This window comes from Arvicola amphibius, chromosome 9, assembly GCF_903992535.2.
Source record: "Arvicola amphibius chromosome 9, mArvAmp1.2, whole genome shotgun sequence".
Lineage (NCBI taxonomy): Eukaryota > Metazoa > Chordata > Mammalia > Rodentia > Cricetidae > Arvicola > Arvicola amphibius.
This window is the reverse complement of record NC_052055.2, coordinates 124,889,766-124,907,094: the sequence shown is the minus strand read 5'-3', so window position 1 is coordinate 124,907,094 and position 17,329 is coordinate 124,889,766. Positions and strand designations below refer to the sequence as shown.

Here is a 17,329-nt window from a genome sequence, read left to right as displayed (position 1 = left end):
GCAAATAGTTTTCAACTTTTCTTGATTGCATGGTTGGTTCTGAGGCTGGATAACCGAACTCACCTGGGCCCCACACAGCTGCTTCGGAATGAGAGCCGTATAAACAAAGCTCTTGCATTAATGAGACTGGATTATTCTGCTAGCCTGGCTAGCAGCAAGCCAGAGCCCCAGGTTACTATGGCCCCACTTGGTGGACCCAAGTGAGGGAGCAAGGAAGGCTCCAGGCATCTGAGCACAGAGGGAAACTGAACAGCTGACCTAAGGCATGTCTTCCCTTCTCCCTATCTGGCCATCCCTAAGACAGCTCTTTGCCTGGTATGATTTTCCTATAAAAATGAGCAAGTCACTGATAGTGACCGAGGACACATGTTCCTTGTTTCTTTGGGACTGAGTTCCTTCTAGATCTATGTGAGTTCAAAGACAGCCTGGTCTACACAGCGAGCCCTGGAGTACATAGTGAGATCCAACCTTTAAGACAGTACTGGCAAAAAAAAAAAAAAAAAAAAAAAAAAAAAAGAAAAAAAAATCATCAAGAGCCGGGCAGTGGTGGCGCACGCCTTTAATCCCAGCACTCAGGAGGCAGAGGCAGGCGGATCTCTGTGAGTTCGAGGCCAGCCTGGTCTACAAGAGCTAGTTCCAGGACAGGCTCTAAAAAAGCTGCAGAGAAACCCTGTCTCGAAAAACCAAAAAAAAAAAAAAAAAAAGGAAAAAAAAAAGACAGTACTGGCTCCTGAGAGGTCTTCAGTTCAGTCCAGCCTAACTCACCCGAAATGCCCCTGGTGAATCTTAGACAGAAGACAGCGAGCAGGAGCGAGGGGAAAGGGACAAACAGAATTCTGATGTTTCGTTCTTTCATCTGTGAAACTGAAGAGTCCTAGATGGGAGACTGGGTTTTTTAGCTGGGCTTTTCCTCTTTTCTAGCACATTCTGAGCGACCTTCATGCCTGTTTACATGCTCTGGTTCTAACTCTGTATCCGCCGCCGGGACTCAGGCCCACGTTCAAGCCACTAAGCCAGGAAACGCGGAGGAAGGCGTGGCCCGAGGCCTCAGCCTCTTCTGGACGGAGGCTCCCTTCTCTTTGGTTGGCAGATCAGTGCTGACATTGGAGAAATGCTGCAGCCCCCAGGACCCGAATGGGAAGCCAGGCCTGCGGTCTGTGCACGCCATCACCCTACCTGGACAACAATGTGGCTACTCCCTCCCTTTTCACCAAGAATTCAGCCTAAGGCTCTCTCACCTTTGCAGGAATAGAGAACTAAAGATGGCCTCAGCCACCCACCAACTTCTAGCTGAGATGTTAAACAGTCTGAGCTCCATCCTCAAACCAGAGTAAAAGGAGCTCAGGAAATAGTTCTGTGCTGTCTAGTGATTCGCCCTCCCAGGCTTTTATGTGATTTTATGATTTGTTTTTAATGCACTGGTGTTTGCCTGCATGCATGTCTATGTGAGGGTGCCAGATTCCCTGAGGCAGGAGACACACGGTTGTGAGCTGCTGTGTGGGTGCTGGGAATTGAACCCACGTCCTCTGGAAGAGCAGCCAGTGCTCTTAATCATTGAGCCACCTCTCCAACCCAGCTCTCAGGCTCCTAATGAAACGACATTGTACTCAAAGGGCTGATCTGCTCAAACAGTGTGCACAGTTGCTCACTGGAAACTAAGTCTCCACCTGTACACACTCACTGACACTTTCACAAGTGTCACACTTAAGTCTATCAGTCAATTCCAGAATTGTACTCTGTGAGTCCCCGGGATTTGGAGAACCTGGCACACCCATCTTAATCCAAAAACCTGTGTTCCATGAGGTCTGGATCTCTCTCTTGGAGACACACCTGTGGTTCCCCCTCAAATCCCTGATATGACCAAGGTCAGGCAGCAGGGGGCGCTCAAAGGCAGGAAGACTAACCAGGGGAGCCCGTGTGCATGTTCTGCCTCCCACAACCGTCACTCAGGCCGCCTGGGGAAGGGCTACAAAGCAGACAATCTTTATTCACAATCAGAGTTGCAAACAGGGGCCTCCAGCTCAGTCCAAAAGCAAAGCTACGGAAGGGAACCCGGGCCGGACGGCTCAGCACTCGTCCTCATCCAGCAGGGCATACGGGTTGCGGGCAGCTAGGCCCGAGGTTGGGGGGTCCTCGTCCCCTTCTCCCTCTTCATCCGCATCTCGGTCCTCCTCTCCCTCCTCCTCACAGGAGCTGCTCAGCTCTTCCTCTTCCTCCTCCTCCTCATCACCTGCGGGCCCCACCCTGCCCTGCAGCACCACCAGCTCTGCCGTCTCCGCATGAGACTCCCAGGTGCCTGAGGAACACAAAGATGCGCGTGAGAGAGAGAGAGAGAGAGAGAGAGAGAGAGAGAGAGAGAGGGGGGAGAGAGGAGAGAGAAAGGGGCAGGTAGTCCCTCAAGTAAGTGCTGGCAGGCACCCCTCCCAGGCACACACACCTCTCTGTCCACTGTACCCAGGGGGGTGGAAACACAGGCTGAGGCGGCCGTCCACTGCCAGGCGCAGGAGGCTGTTGGCTGCCCTGTACACATCATTGCGAGCTGCCTTGGCCGTTTTATAACCTCGTTTCTCTGCCCAAGCTGAAGGGAGAAAACGTCAGTAAGGGATGCCCGTGAGCCAGGTTCCGGTCCTGTCAGCCCCACGTCCACGCAGCCCAGCATGAGGTCTTGACTGTGGCAGGGCAAAGCCATGGAGGGTAAGTAGCCAGTCCCTTCTGTGAGGGCAGAATCCGAGTAGCTTGGGCGGGGTAGACAGAGAGCGTGAAGGAAACCCACCTTCGCAGATGTCCCAGGCACACCAGGGGTGCTCAGCTGCAGGCTCCGCGGCCTCTGGGTGGCGCAGGTGCAGCAGAGCCTGCACAGGGATGCGGGAGGCCAGGTAGCCCACGGCCGTGTAGGGCTCCTGGGTCTGGGCGATGGGGCAGATGCCAGCCAGGACCTGTGGGGACAGCACTCGGTGCCTCCTCGGTCCCACCCTCACCTCCCCCACAGCCCCTTCCACCACAACAGACCTGCAGCTGCCTGGGCAGCAGAGAGGGGAAGATAAGGCCCGGACAGTCGCACAGCTTCACAGAGGGCGTGAGGAAGTAGGTCTGGAAGTACCGGGTGTGGCCTGGCGTCCTGGAGACACTCACCACCTTCCGCCCCACCAGCCCGTTGATCAGCGAGGACTTGCCCACGTTGGGGAAACCTAGGGAGACGGTGCGGGGCTGTGGAGGCCTGACTTGCGGCCAGAGGGGCTGTCAGCGGAGCACCAGCTCAGGTTACGGAAGCACCGCGGCCACCATACCAGACACAGCTGTACCTCAGAAGAGCCAGCCACTACGATGTGTCCAGGGAGATGCCTGCTGGCTCACCCACCTCGTGGCTACACCACCTTCCTTTTGCCTAAGTGCTGGACCTGCACAGACCTCTCAGCCCCACTCAGGCCTTCAATGCCTGACCCACGTTCACTCCTCCCTGTATGAGCTGCCCAAGGCTGGCTTGACAGGCACCCTTCAAGTTACTGCACCCCGACCCCAGCATGGCAGCACTGGTGGTTTGAATGAGCGACCCCATAAGCTCACGTGCTTGGTCCCTAGATGTTGGGGCCGTTCTGGGAAGGACTAGGACAATGGTTCTCAACCTTCCTAGCGCTGTGCCCCTCTAATACAGTTCCTCATGCTGTGGTGACCCCAACCATAAAGTTATTTCATTGCTACTTCATGGCTGTAATGCGGTGCGAGTACCTGGCATGCAGGGTAACTGACACGCAGCCTGCAAAGGCTCGAGATGCACAGAGGTTGAGACCCACTGACCAGGTCCAGTCTCTGTCTGTCTCTCCCTCCCTCTCCCTGCCCCAGCTTTTCACCATGCCTGCGGCTTGTGGATCATATGGAAGCGCTCGGCTACTCCTGCTGCTATGCTCCCCACCATGACGATCTGGACTCATCCTCTGAAACCTTACACTCCCAATTAAATGTCTTCTCTGATAGTCGCCTTAGTAACCACGACACTATGCAACACCCAGCATGCCCTACTTCTCTGTTCACCTCAGGGTTCAGGATCTGGCTCTCTGACAAGTCTGGACACTGACCTTAAACTCCTGGTCCTGGCTTTCCTGCACCTCAGTCACCTGACAAAAGCTTGGCCCTGTGGAACACCTGAGAAAAGATGCACAGCCTGGCTGGCTCCTCCTAAGGAGGGGCACAGAGGACACGGGCAGCAGCTCTCCGGACAAGCCCACCAACTGCGACACATACTGCAATCCCAGCACTCCAAAGACTGAGGCAGAAGGATTGCTGAGATTCTGAGGCCAGCCTACACTGCACGGGGAAACTGCTTCAAAAACAGCAAAACCCCCATGTAAAACAACAAACCCACGACCCCAGTGCAAAAGGCTCGAGGCTCATCTAGTTCTGTCAGCATCTGCTAAGTTATCCCCGTGACTGCACACTTTTTTGGGGGGGGGGGGGGGGGGACAGTTTCTCTGTGTAGCCCTGGCTGTCCTAGAACTTTATCTGTAGATCAGGCTGGCCTTGAACTCAAAGATCTGCCTGCCTCAGCCTCCTAGGTGCTGGGATTAAAGGTGTACGCCACCACTGCCTGGCATGACTGGACACTTTAAAACAAACAGAAATACACAGCAGTCTTGGAGAGCCCAGCGCTTGTTCTGATCTGGGGAGCTTTCACCCATGCTCCCTGGTTTCAGAACAAGACAGCACCATCGGTCAGCCTGTGCACTCCATCTCGCTGGAACTAGGCAGAGGATGCTGTTGTACCTCTTCTCTCGAGTGGCCCGCATGTGGTTCTCTTTCCTCCCTGCCTCTGAAAACCTGATCTTCCCATCACTCCAGGTAAGCAACTCTCCTCCCTCTCCTGGCCGCTGTCAGCCCTGCCCCACAGACGTGAGCACACTGTACTCTCCCGAGTCGGCCCTGCCCCACAGACGTGAGGAGCACACTGTACTCTCCCGAGTCGGCCCTGCCCCACAGACGTGAGCACACTGTACATTCACTTCTAGACTGCCCCTGGGTTTTCCACTCTCCTTTTCCTTTGCCAAAACTAAACACTGCTCTGCCTCAGTCTCCAGCTTTCTCTTCGCCTACCTTCTCCCATACCACGGCATTACATCCCCCAACTACTCCTCAGCGGCTCCTTAAGTTGAAATCCTCCCACATGCCAGTCTCCAGACCCCTCACCCACAGCCTGCTCCACTGCGGCAGTCCACGGCAACCCCTAGTTATCCTTCCACTTTCTAGCCCCCCAAACCTGCTCCTTTCCCGGTTTCCCTGGCTCAACAGTCCCAGCTGCTCAGGCTTTCTAAAACAAACAAGTAAAAAGCTTTCTTTATTCTTTGCTTTCTCTTGTGTGCCAAGTGAAGCCATCAGAATTTCCATTTTCTCCCCTGGACAAAGAGAAGCCTCTGCGCATCCTCTTCTCCTTTCTTATCCTTCTCCCTCATTCCCTCCAGTCAGTACAAACATCAAACCTCTAAACGAAACCAGATCTTGCCGTCCACCACTGGCTTCTCATGGAACTTAAGCTGAGGTCCAAACTGCCAGGGCTGGAGGGATGTCTCCAAGTTGAGGGAAGTCACTGCTCTTACAGGACCTGGGTTCTGTTCCCAGCAGCCACACAGCAGCTTACAAAACAACAGTCCACAACCCCAACTCTAGGGGAATCCAGTGCTCTTCAGCTTCCAGGACCAACAGCAGATGTCCTTGAGAACCCGCAGCCCACGGAGCCCACGGAGCCCCAGCTCCTCCTCCACAAACACCGGAACTGCGGCCGCTGAGTCCTTACCCACACAGCCGATGGTCACCACCCCATCCTTGTAGCGCTCCCTGGAGGGGCCCGTGGGCTCCATCGCAGAGTCTGTCTGCTGCTCTACCAGGACAGCCGGCCCGTCTTCCTCCTCTTCTTCCTCCCCAGAGCCAGTACCCCAGGAGGCTCCAGCCACATCCCTAGCAATCTTCTCACGCCAGCTGCTCAAGTCCACTGTTCGAAGAAGAGAAACATAAGGGGGTTTCCCTCACCCCCAGGCGGCCACTATGGACACTGCCCAGTTGATGTCACCAGCATCCTGAAACATCACGGCATGCCAATGTGCACTACAGCAGACCGGAAGTGCCCCGTGCTCACTGGACCCCACTCCCTGTCAAAGCATCTAAGAAGACTCAGGACAGCAAACCATGGAGGATTCTGTCCACCTCCTGCTGCTGTCCTTCCCACCAGCAGAGGTCGCTCCTTCTTCCACAACTTTCCCAAACGTGTAACAGAGATGGGGAGAAGTGAAGGGCCACACACCTTTCCCCGCAGTGATGGCTTCGCAGGCTCTCAGCAACTGCTCCGGCCCCAGCGCCCGAGTCCATCCTCTCCCCCGTCTTCGATTCTTCTTTAAGACTGAGGTGAGAGGGTGAAGATGCATCTCATCCCTTCTGCCACCCTTAACCCCAAAGCAGGTTCCTTTGCCAACAAGCTTCTCTGTTCACTGACCCGTGCCGCTCCCCTCACCCACAGCCCCCTCTCCAAGGCCCCCTCCGCTCACCACTGCCAGGCTCCTGTGGAGCTCTCGTGTCCCGAGGGAAGGAGGTGAACAGGACAATGTGCAGCTGGGGGTAGTGCTGGTGAAAATAATGCTTCCAGGCGACCACGAGAGCTGGCGGGGCCAGGTCCACCTTGTTCAGCACCAGCACCAGCGCCAGCCCCAGCTCTCCAGTTACGTACTCATACAGTGCTGGGGGGAAGTTCACGACCTGCGGCCAACGGTGAGAGCCAGAGTGACGGACTGCGCCGGCCCCAGCTCCCCGTCCCCAGGCAGCGCAGAAACGCAAGGCCCTGCCTGACGCAGACAGAGGAAGGGCGAAAACAGTAAACCAGCCACACCAAACAAGAAAGGCAAAGCAGGTGTTAGTGACAACCCAGGCAAGTCTCAGGGCGCTCCCTGCAGGTCACGATGGGGGGAGAGAAACAGGACAACACCTGGCACGCTGAGTTATCAACTGGATCAGGAACAGGAACGCGGACTGGATAAGAAGCAACACATGCTTCTCTGTGCACATAACTGTGTAAGTGTACAGTGCATAGCCACACGCATGTGATGGTTCACATGGATGCACACGTGCACGCCTGTAACTGTACACATGTGTGCGTTCATCGAGGTCTCCCACCTAAAGATCCCCACAGGCCTCCCCTTCTGCACTGGTAACAACAGTGAGGTGGGCCGCCGGGAAATCGGATTCGCAGGGCTGTCCGGCCGCGGCTGCAGCCCACCCACCACCCTAGCACTGCAGGTGGGATCTGTGGCGACGGTGCGCTGGGGAAAGGAGAGGGAGAAAGGCACTTCTGGGCTGAGCCTAAGAAGTTGTCGGCTGCCTTCGAACTCCCTGGAGCTTTGTACTGGGACTTTCTACTGGTCTAGCTCTGGTAAACTATGAAAACGGTATGCGTGCGTGTGTGTAAGCTGGCCGACAGGGGAATGGCAGACTATAAGAGACGAATATAACACTGAGTTCCTCCACCTGGAGGTGTAGCTCGGTGGTACAGCTCAGGCCTAGCACATGCAAGGCCCAGGGTTTCATCCTCGGCAGAGCAAAACAAAAGGAGAAGAAAAAGGCGCTTCTGACTGAAGACTTTAAAACAAAGCCTAAAAATCAAATGAGCAAGGAAGAAAGCTGCTGTAACCGCAGCACCGGGAAAGGAGACCAGGAGGATCCCCGGGGCTATCTGGTGAGCTCCAGGCCAGTAAGAGATCCCAGCCCACAAAACAAGGTGACACCACCGTCTCAGTCTGAGGACCACAGCCGAGGCTGACTCGGGCTTCACAGTTCCAAGCATACGTGCCACAAGTGGATGGCAAGACCTGGACACACTCACCAGGAAAATGAGCCACCGCCTCCGTCTCCCCACTCCTGCCTTTGAGCACCCCCCACTAGGATCTTCCTCACAGAGGTTCCCACGCACTCACCGGGTGTCGAATGTCAGTGATGAGCAGGACGATGTCAGACATCTCCAGCACCCGCCACAGCTGCCTCCACGTCTGCAAAGATCACAGGGAATTTGGCCTGGAGTCCTTCTCTTGCCTGAGCCCAGATGCTACCCAGGGCCACACACGGTGTGGCAACCCTGTCCCCATACCACCATCACCTCCAGATTGTGCTCAAAGTAGCTGAGTTTCTCCGAAGCGTAAGCGCCATGTATCTTCCCCAGGTATTCCTGGAAGCTCCGCTCCTCTTGGCTCATCAGCTGCTCCTTGGACATCTCATAGTTCCATGGAGGACGGCGGGGAAAGTCCAGGACTGGGAAACGAAAGTGCAGACAAACCTGAGGGCTCTTTCCTTTCTTCTCCTCTCTCCTCTCTGTCTCTCTCTCTCTCTCTGTTTTGTTTTTCAAGACAGGGTTTCTGTGTATCCTTGGCTGTTCTGGAACTCACTCCATAGTCCAGGCTGGCCTTGAATTCAGAGATCTGCCTGCCTCTGCTGGGACCAAAGGCTTGTGCCACCACCACATGGCTAGGTCTTTTATCAAAATCAATGGTGCATCTCGGACCCTAGCTCTCCTCTCTCTGGGCCAGCAAGCTCCCCAAGCTGAGGGCACTCACTCACCTGAGCCCGGCTGATAGACTTCCCGGATATCCAGCTCCAGCATTTCAGCACTGACAGGCTGCAACACTTGCTCTCTGGCTGCTCTCTTTCTCCTCTCCACCTCCTCGCGGCTGTCCCGTTCAAAGTGCAGCCGGTATCTGAGGGAAGAGGGACCACACACATCTAGTGGAGTCTCCGACCACAATCTCGTCGCCTCCTCGCCAGAACAGGCAACTTTGCAAAACCCTGGCTGTTCAGGTCTCTCGGTAACACCCCCCCCCCCGCCCCAATCTCCGAAAAGAAACTCTTGACAGCCCCTCTTGGAAAGCACGACTGTGGCTCATCCCAGGGAGAACCACAGTGGCTTCCGGCCTCACTAGCTCCACTTTCCGGCTTTCCTCAAGGCTCAGGACGGGGAAGCGCGGGCCGGCTCCCTTCTCCTTCGCTCACCGGTTGGGATCGTAGCCTCTGGGCCCCAGCCCCTGGGAAGGTTGCTGGTTGAGCCTGCGGATGTGATGGGTCACGGATTCCCCATCCGAGGTGTCGGTCTGTTCCTCCCGCCGCTCCCGGCTCCCGCTGCGGCTGTTGGAACTGGAGCGAAGCCCATCTTGAAGCCCTGAGGGGAGGGACCGGTGACGCCAGTGTAGACCGGTTCTCGGGACACCAAAGACCCCCGAGCCGGTAGGACAAGCCCTTCTTCAGCCGCTCCAACTTCTCCAGAGGCTCCTCCATCCTCCCGACCGCGCGCCCCAGTTCCCTCCCGGATGGGCCTGTAAGTCGTCACCGCGCCCGGTGGCAGCGGCAGGGCTTCCCCTCCCCAGCCCCCGCGCCGCTGCGGGAAACCCCCACCGTGGCAGCCCACGCGGGACCGCGAGAGCCCGCTCCCCCCCACCCCACCCCGCACGCCCGCGGTGCGGCGGCGGCGGCACACCCCTCCTCCCGAGCTGCGCAGCGGCCCCGCCCCCTCCCTGACCTCGCTTCCGCTCCCGCTTGTCCTGCAGCTGCTTCTTCTTCTGCTTCACGCTGAAGGGCTTCTTCCTCGGCATGGCCCCGGAGTCCCCGGCCCGCCCTCCGCCGAGCTCCCCGCCGCCGCAACTGACTCCCCCGGGCAGCCCCCGCCGGCGGCCCGGGGCCCTGGGGAGGCGGGGCCGCGGTGACGTCAGCGGCGGGCGGGCGGGCGGCGGGGAGCGGGGCGGCCGGGCTGCAAGCGGCACGTGAGAGCCCGCGGCGGCGGAGACTCCGGGATGCGCGGCGCGGAGCGGAGCGGAGCGGCGAGCTGGAGGCGCGCGTGGGAGGCCCGGGCCGTCTCCGTCACGGGCGCTACCAAGTGGCAGTCGCGGGAGGGGGGACGAGTGTCATCCCCGCCTGCCTGGAGCTCCCCCAGAGCTGCCACTCACCTGGCGGGGGGCGGGCGGGCGGGCGGGCGGGGACGAGCCGGACACGCCTCACCGCCCGGCAGCCACCGGGATGGCCTCTAGCTGCGGAGCCGAAGCGACGCGGCTGCCCCGGGGGGCTGGCCGCCCGCGGCGCACGGACTCGCGGCGGAGGATGCCGAGAGGCAGGCGGCCGACGGGCCACGCGTGCGGGCGAGGAGGAAACGCAAGCGGGGCAAGGACTTTGGAGAGGAGGTCAGAGAGCGCGGAGTTGTGACTGCAGCTGTTGCCATGGTAACCGGGGGACCGGATGTGGCGGCCTCAGTGTGCGACGGGCCGCTCGAGTACCGCCGGAGGCCCGAAGTCCGGGCAGTGCCTCCCGGTAACGCGGCGGAGGTCCTTTTCCACGTGCGCGAGCGAGCAGGGGCTACACGGGGGAAGCAAAGCCTCCCGCTGCGCGGCAGAGCGAGAGAGGCCCCGGGTAGGAGGATGCTGCCGCGGATCCACAACCCGCCGGAAGTGGCATGGCAAATGCCTCGGTCACCCGGCCCACCGCCCACCCGGAAGCGGAAACAAACCTAATGTGCCCCTTCCTCACTGCCCTCCAAATCCTGCTGCAGCCATTGCCGCAGCCACGATGCCTAAACGAAAGAAGCAGAATCAGCAGCAGCAGCAGCCGCCGCAGCATCCCGCACTGTCCGACCGGGACGAGCCCGGAGACGAAGAGGACGAGAGTCGCCTTGGTGAGGGGGAGGGCGTGCACACGCCTGTCAGCGGGCCAGGGGCTAGGCGAGGGTTGCAGTGCGGGGGAGGGGGCTCGAACGGAAGGAGGAAGGGCGCACGCGTGGAGGTGGGGCGGGGGGGGGGGGGCTAGGGGAGGGCTGCTGGTGGAACCTTAATTGAGGAGTTTGCTTGCTTGAACCCTCCACCTCAGTCTGGCTCCTGACCCTTTCCGGAGAGGGCAGGGGAGGTGGCGGCTAAAGATTTGGCTTGCGCAGCCGCAGGATGGCGGGGGAGAGGGGCGGCAGCGTTATTACAGATTGTGATGACCGGGAAGACAATTTGTGACCACACTTCCACTGGTTAGGTGAAAGTGCAGCCTTCTGTGAACTACTCCCCCGAGGGAAGGAGAGGAGAAAAAAACTATGATGGGCCAACAGTTAAGGTGAGGGATTGGGGTTTGTGGAATCACTGGGCATGTTGTGGATGCAGCTGTGATGGAATCGCCACTGTTTTGCTCAGTCTCGGACAACTCTGCAGAGGGACGGGCAGATGGACGGGGTGAGAGATTGCGGCACTGCTGAGTGGATATATCTGATTTTATTGGTTAAAAAAATGAGTATTAAAGACCACGTAAGAAAGAGATGATTAGTCCTTTGCACCATTCTGATGACCATGTTTTCACGTCTGCTCTTAGGACCACCCAGCCTTCTGGGCCCTCCCCCCATGGCTAATGGAAAGCCTGGTGACCCCAAGTCAGGTGAGGAGGAACGGGCCCTGATGTGTGTGTGTGTGTGATGAGGAAAAAGAAAACCCATCAGAGTCCTCAAAAACCCAAGGATGTGTACCTCCATGAGTGATTGTGTGTGTGTTTGGAAACATGGTGCTGTCAAATGTCGGTTTCCTTCCAAACCAACTCCTAGGTCTGAGGCTTTCATAGCCTGTCTATTCCGCTTGTGTAGGAATGAACCTCCATTATATGGAAACATAGACTCTAAATGGAAGGGCATAGGAAGATTTGGTGTAAAGCTATAGTAGCTATGACATCGTGGTTTTCATAGAATGATCGACATTCTTTGTAATTTGTAATACTTGAAAGTCAGAGGCAGGAGGATCAGAAGCTCCTGGCCAGCCTTTCCTACATTGCAAATTAAGACCAGCTAGCCTGGGATACATGAGACCCTGAGATAATGTGGGGGGGGGGGTGCTGTTAATATATGAACATTTACGTATAAAGATGTAACCAAAGAAGTGGTTCTGTCAGTAAGTGATGATGTTTCAGTTGGACATTTAGGGAAAACTATGAACTTTGACGTTGTAGAAATATCAAATAAAAAATCAAGTCTAAGTAAACTGTAAAATAAACAGGAATAAAATAAGAAAGTTTGTAAGCAACACCCAGACCAGGCAGGCATAGTGGCAGCAAAGGGGCTAGGAGTTGAGGATCCGCTTGATCTACATGAGACCCTGGGGAGGAGACGTACTAGGGAGGTGCCCAGTTAACAGAGTGCTTGCTTCACACACACAAGACCTGATGTCAGACTGTAACAGCTATGTGAGGAGGCAGAGGTGGGGGCTCCAGGGCTTGCCGGCTGGTGAGTGTGGCTGAAGAAGTGAGGGCCAGGTTCAGGGAAACCCTACCAGTCTCTGGCCTCTATTCATATACATGCTGTGCTAGTCATAAAGGAGCTGCATCAAGCAATACGAATTTCTGTTAACCAGATAACACTGTAAGCTAGCCCTGAGACCCTATAACTACTGTGTAAGCAATACAGAGATTTATTACAAAACTAGAAATAAGGGGCTGGAGAGATGGCTCAGAGGTTAAGAGCACTGGCTGCTCTTCCAGAGGCCCTGAGTTCAATTCCCAGCAACCACATGGTGGCTCACAACCATCTGTAATGAGATCTGGTGCCCTCTTCTAGCGTGCAGGCATACATGGAGACAGAATACTGTATACTTAATAAGTAATCTTTTTTTTTTTTCTTTTTTCTCTTTTTGGTTTTTCGAGACAGGGTTTCTCTGCAGCTTTTTTAGAGCCTGTCCTGGAACTAGCTCTTGTAGACCAGGCTGGCCTCGAACTCACAGAGATCCGCCTGCCTCTGCCTCCCGAGTGCTGGGATTAAAGGCGTGCGCCACCACTGCCCGGCCTTAATAAGTAATCTTTAAGAAAAGAAAAGAAAAGAAAAGAAAAGAAAAGAAAAGAAAAGACGTGGTAGAGAATGTCTACAACCTTGGAGGGTGAGGCAGGAGGACTGGCGGTTACGGGGCTAGCCTGAGCTACAGACCCTGTGTGAGGAAGCAGAAGGACAGAACTGCCACACAAGCCAACAGGTCCATTGTGGGATGTATATTTACAGGAATTGAAAGTGTGGTCTGTTGGGGTTGGATTTTTTTTTTTTGAGAGGGTTGGTATGTAGCCCAGGCTGTCATCAAAGCTAACAGTATGCATCTATGCAATGGGATATTGTTTCATCTTACAAAGCATGGGAGAACCTTGAGAACACAGCACGGAAAGATAAGTGCACGTGCTGTCTAAAGTCAGACTCATAGAAACAGCGGAATGGGGGCTGCTGGGTATATAAGGAAAGGGCTTGTTCAGAGGAACACATTCTGGTTCTGGGGTTCTGTGTCATGGCACATGAACTTACTTAGAGTATTGAACCATATACTTAAAAAGTAGCTGATGTAAGCCGGGTGTGGTGGTGCAAACCTTTAAGCCTTTAGTCCCAACAGTTGGGAGTCAGAGGCAGGAGGATCTCTTGAGTTCCAGGACAGCCAGAGCTACACAGAGAAACCCTGTCTCAGAGAGGAAAAAAGGTCAGGATAGTGGCTACCTTCTGTGAGATGAAAGGGCACACAGATGGGTGGCTCTTTGTGAGGCTGGGGATTTAGCTCAGTATTATAGTAATTGCCTAGCCTACACAGGGCCCTGGGTTCAATTCCCAGCATGGGGTTAAGAAGCACTAAGAAAACTAATTTCTTTGCCTGGGTGATGGAAGCCCAGGTACAGCTGTGATAGTTGGCTTGTGCACTTCAAGTGGTGTGTCAGAATGCTTTGCCCCTGTGGGTGGGGGAAGGGCTTTTGTCGTGGGTTAGCTGCTCAGCAATCACCCTCCCTGTCTTTCTCTCTCTAGCTCTTCACAGGGGTCCTCCAGGATCAAGGGGACCAATGATTCCACCACTGCTGAGTCTCCCACCTCCTCCACGGGGTAGAGGACCTATTCGAGGAGGCCTTGGTCCTAGAGCTAGCCCATATGGTCGTGGTTGGTGGGGTGTCAATACTGAGCCTCCTTTTCCTGGGCCAGGCCATGGGGGTCCCTCTAGGGAAAGCTTTTACAAAGAGCCAAGAAATCCACGAAGGCTCAAAAGCTGGTCTCTTGTCAAGAACACCTGCCCACCTCCGGACATTCCCCCGGTGATGGAAGGTAAGGCCCACCTTGTTATGCCTGTGCCTTGTCCTGCATGCCGGGATGCTTCAGTCTCTTCTCCTTTGGGCTGTCTCTGAGCAGCATTGAGAATTAATGCATGGCTTTTCCCGAGTTAAGGATTCCTCTGCCACTGAGCTGCCAGCTTGTAGCACTAAACATCTTTCTTCCCTCAGAAAGAATGCCTTTCCAAAATACTTGGTAGTCTGGGAGTGGTTGAGCAAGCTGCATAGCATCCCTGAGCTGCGCGCTCTACCCCCAGAACCAGAAAGGAGTGTGTGCGGTAGAGAACCGGGCTCTCTGCATCCTATTTCATTTTCTTCCTTAGGATTTTTGGGGGGTTAGGGAAGGAAAGCTGTTTCTGTTTTTTGGGGTAGTGGACAGGTTGCCCTCACGCTTGCGGCAGTCTTCCTGGCTCAGCCTCCTGAATGCTGGGGTTCTCACTCGTTCAGCTGTTAAGCTGTTGTTTTCCCTTGTTCACAGACAAATCTGACCGCCCTATCTGCCGACACTTTTCTAAAAAGGGCCACTGTCGATATGAAGACCATTGTGCCTTCTACCATCCAGGCGTCAATGGACCTCCTCTGTGAGACTGTGCCTTCCCACACAGGCTGACCTCTTCTATCACCTTCAGTCAGCAACATGTCCACCCCATTCATCACCTCCCCCGTTTGGGGTCCAGAGTTGTGGTTGTCACTGGTGTGTGGTGTGCCCTGTCTTCTGATCCAGGCTCCAGAGACCTTTGGGACCCCGTCTTGCTCCCTTCCACTGCCTCCTGGATCTTCCCCTCTGCCAAGTGACTGCTCAACAGGAAACCTTTGGTGCTGTTTCTTGTGCATCTGTCGGCCTGTCCCCCAGTATTGCCCGCAGTTCCCAAGGACCCTGGAGCATCCTGCAGTCCTTTGAGGGGAGCCCCAGTGTTTGCAGCTGCCCAGGAAGCACACCAGGTTGTCTGGCCTTGGTGTCAGGTTTGAGTGACTGGTCCAGGCTTGCTCCCCGAACAGCCTACCCCTGCTTTTGGACGTCCTAGCTTCTTGTCGGTAGCATGAGCCCCACCGCTAAGGCCTGTGGTCACTGTGCTTTGTGAAACTGTGCGCCGTCGCCCTCCTCAGTGTCTGTGACTTCCCAACACTAGATAAGTTTTTCTGCCAAATCGAGCGAGGCTCTTGGTGCCCTCCAGATTTCACCTACCTCCCAGCTTGGGAGGACGTGAGACTTCCTGTCGTGCCCTCTCCCCTGGTGATGTCCTGCAAAGCCTCAGGCGGGCCTCCCCACCCAGCTCCTGCCTGGCTCGTTTTAGTTGGGCCCTATCATTGTGGGACACCAGCCCTCTGGTTTGAACTCCGTGGCTCTCCTCCTGGACAGTGAGCACTGTCCCCTCTGACACTGGTTGTTTTCTGTGAAAACGGCAGTGAACGTGTTTGGTTTTGAGCTGGCCCCGAGGAAGTGGGTCAGGAGATGTGGGCAGGAGGGCGAGAGTTGTTGAAGAACTAAGCGTGACTTTTTTTCTTTTTAATGTTTTTTTATATTAGTAATAAACTCAGTGGAAACCGGTATTTTTCCCTTGTTTCTGTGTTCCGGTCACCAGGGTCCCCCCACCCCACTTAGTTCATCAGAGGTAGCAGCGTAGTTCACTCTGGAAACAGGGAGCAGATCAGGTAATGGCAAGGACTGCGGTCTGAAGGAGACACAGGTAGAGCAGGAATGGCCAAGGAGAGTGCAGAGTGACCTTAGACACACGGTGTAGGATTTGGGTGATGGTGTCAGGCTTTGTGAGACTTTGTTTCTCTGTGAAGAGATTGGATGCCTGTCCACTCAGGTCGGGGATCAGACTTGGAGATGGAGATTTAAAAAACGAGAATTTAAAATTTATTTTATGTGTATAGCTGTTTTGCCTGTGTGATTATGTGCCTGGTGCCCCTGTAAGTCAGAAGAAGGCATCAGATCCCCCTGGGACTGGGGTTACAGACAGTTGTGAGCCACCATGTGGTAGCTGGGATTTGAACCAGGGTCCTCTACAAGAGCAACAAGTGCTCTTAAACACTGAGCAATGTCTCCAGCCCCAGAAATGGATATTTGAGTTAGTAAAATGGTGGCACAGGCCTGAATAGTGGAGCTGGAGGAATTTCAGTGTGTGGAGCATTTGGGGCTGGAGGCACAGCTCTGCCATTTGCTCTTGAGAACCTGAGCTCCGTGCTCAGAACCACTCCTGGTAACTCCAGTTCCAGGGGATTTGGCACCCTCTTCTGGCCTGAGAGCATCAGGCATGCACTCAGTGCCCACATGCAGGCAAAACACACATAAAAGCATTTTTTTTTTAGACTATCAAAGATTGAGCTTGGAAGTACATTTCTACCCCAGCAGCAGAGGCGAGGCAGGGAGAGAGGAGGACCACTCCACTAAAAAAATGTCTCTGGAGAAATGGAGGGAAAGTGACCCACTATGTCACTAGGACAAAGCCAGCATTGGCTTCTTCTCATCTGTTGGTATTAGATTAGAAAGTTGATGGGGGCAGAGCATCATGGGGGTCTGGGGTGTGGCCCAGTTGGTCAAGTATTTGAATAGTATGCATGGAACCTTAGGTGCAATTCTTAGAACATATAAATTGGGGCTGGAGAGATGGCTCAGCAGTTAAGAGCACCAGCTGCTCTTCTAGAGGATCTGGGTTCAAGTCCCAACACCTACATGGCAACTCACCCGTCTGTTACTCCACTTCCAGAAGATGAGACGTACATACAAGCAAAACACCCCATGCACATAAAAAAGAATAAGACATTTTAAAGTTTTTGTTTTTTTTTTTTTTTTTTTTTAAATGTGATCTCAATACTCAGGAGGGAGGTGGAGACAAGAAAATGGGGCAATTCAATGTCCTCTTTGGCCACTTAATGGCCTTGAGGCAGCCTGGACTATATAAAGCATGCCAGAGTGGGCGCCGGCCCAGTGGGAGACATGCCCCCCTCGAGCTCCTGTCCTGCCATTAGAAGCTCAGCCAAGTCCTGATTGTGGTTTAAAAGGCAGAGGCAGGCGGATCTCTGAGTTCAAGACCAGCCTGTTGTACAGAGCCAGTTCCAGGACAGCCAAAGTCAAAACCCCTTTCCCCCCCTTAAAAAGTATATATTTCTCAAAACTTACCAAGTGTTCCTCGCTTGCCGTTTTATTGATGTGTAATCACAGTAGGCCAATTACAGCAAAACGATCTGATCACACATCCACACCCAAAATACTCCAGTGGCTTCTGGTTGTTGG

At 55.0% G+C, this 17,329-nt stretch overlaps 2 protein-coding genes across 4 annotated transcripts; one reads left to right on the top strand and one right to left on the bottom strand.

Moving 5' to 3' along the window:
• Nucleotides 1-1,967: 1,967 nt before the first annotated feature.
• On the bottom strand, nt 1,968-9,713 carry Gnl1 (G protein nucleolar 1 (putative)). Its single transcript, XM_038341382.2, has 12 exons — nt 9,536-9,713; nt 9,013-9,178; nt 8,584-8,720; nt 8,126-8,277; nt 7,947-8,018; nt 6,528-6,735; nt 6,287-6,382; nt 5,783-5,977; nt 3,010-3,188; nt 2,774-2,936; nt 2,438-2,578; nt 1,968-2,296 (listed from the first exon to the last, which is right to left on the bottom strand). The coding sequence occupies exons 1-12, from the start codon at nt 9,606-9,608 to the stop codon at nt 2,067-2,069; spliced, it is 1,812 nt and encodes a 603-aa protein (XP_038197310.1). The 5' UTR covers nt 9,609-9,713; the 3' UTR covers nt 1,968-2,066.
• Nucleotides 9,714-10,371: 658 nt separating this feature from the next.
• Prr3 (proline rich 3) lies at nt 10,372-15,639 on the top strand. Of its 3 annotated transcripts, XM_038342318.2 has the most exons (5): nt 10,372-10,678; nt 11,023-11,100; nt 11,353-11,415; nt 13,793-14,083; nt 14,567-15,639. In XM_038342318.2, the coding sequence occupies exons 3-5, from the start codon at nt 11,382-11,384 to the stop codon at nt 14,671-14,673; spliced, it is 432 nt and encodes a 143-aa protein (XP_038198246.1). In that variant the 5' UTR covers nt 10,372-10,678; nt 11,023-11,100; nt 11,353-11,381; the 3' UTR covers nt 14,674-15,639. The 3 variants fall into 3 exon arrangements, with proteins under 3 accessions (XP_038198246.1, XP_038198244.2, XP_038198245.1); XM_038342316.2 differs by lacking the exon at nt 11,023-11,100; XM_038342317.2 differs by having other exon boundaries at nt 11,023-11,415.
• Nucleotides 15,640-17,329: the final 1,690 nt, after the last annotated feature.

What these genes read in the sequence shown, in the direction of transcription:
- Prr3 (XM_038342316.2), top strand. Translation starts at nt 10,573, where the DNA reads ATGCCTAAACGAAAGAAGCAGAATCAGCAGCAGCAGCAGCCGCCGCAG. An exon ending in AGAGGACGAGAGTCGCCTTG is followed by an intron (nt 10,679 to 11,352) that starts GTGAGGGGGAGG and finishes GTCTGCTCTTAG; the next exon opens with GACCACCCAGCCTTCTGGGC. An exon ending in GCCTGGTGACCCCAAGTCAG is followed by an intron (nt 11,416 to 13,792) that starts GTGAGGAGGAAC and finishes TTCTCTCTCTAG; the next exon opens with CTCTTCACAGGGGTCCTCCA.
- Gnl1 (XM_038341382.2), bottom strand. Translation starts at nt 9,608, where the DNA reads ATGCCGAGGAAGAAGCCCTTCAGCGTGAAGCAGAAGAAGAAGCAGCTG. An exon ending in AGAGGCTACGATCCCAACCG is followed by an intron (nt 8,721 to 9,012) that starts GTGAGCGAAGGA and finishes CTCTTCCCTCAG; the next exon opens with ATACCGGCTGCACTTTGAAC. An exon ending in TGCTGCCCAGGCAGCTGCAG is followed by an intron (nt 2,937 to 3,009) that starts GTCTGTTGTGGT and finishes CTGTCCCCACAG; the next exon opens with GTCCTGGCTGGCATCTGCCC.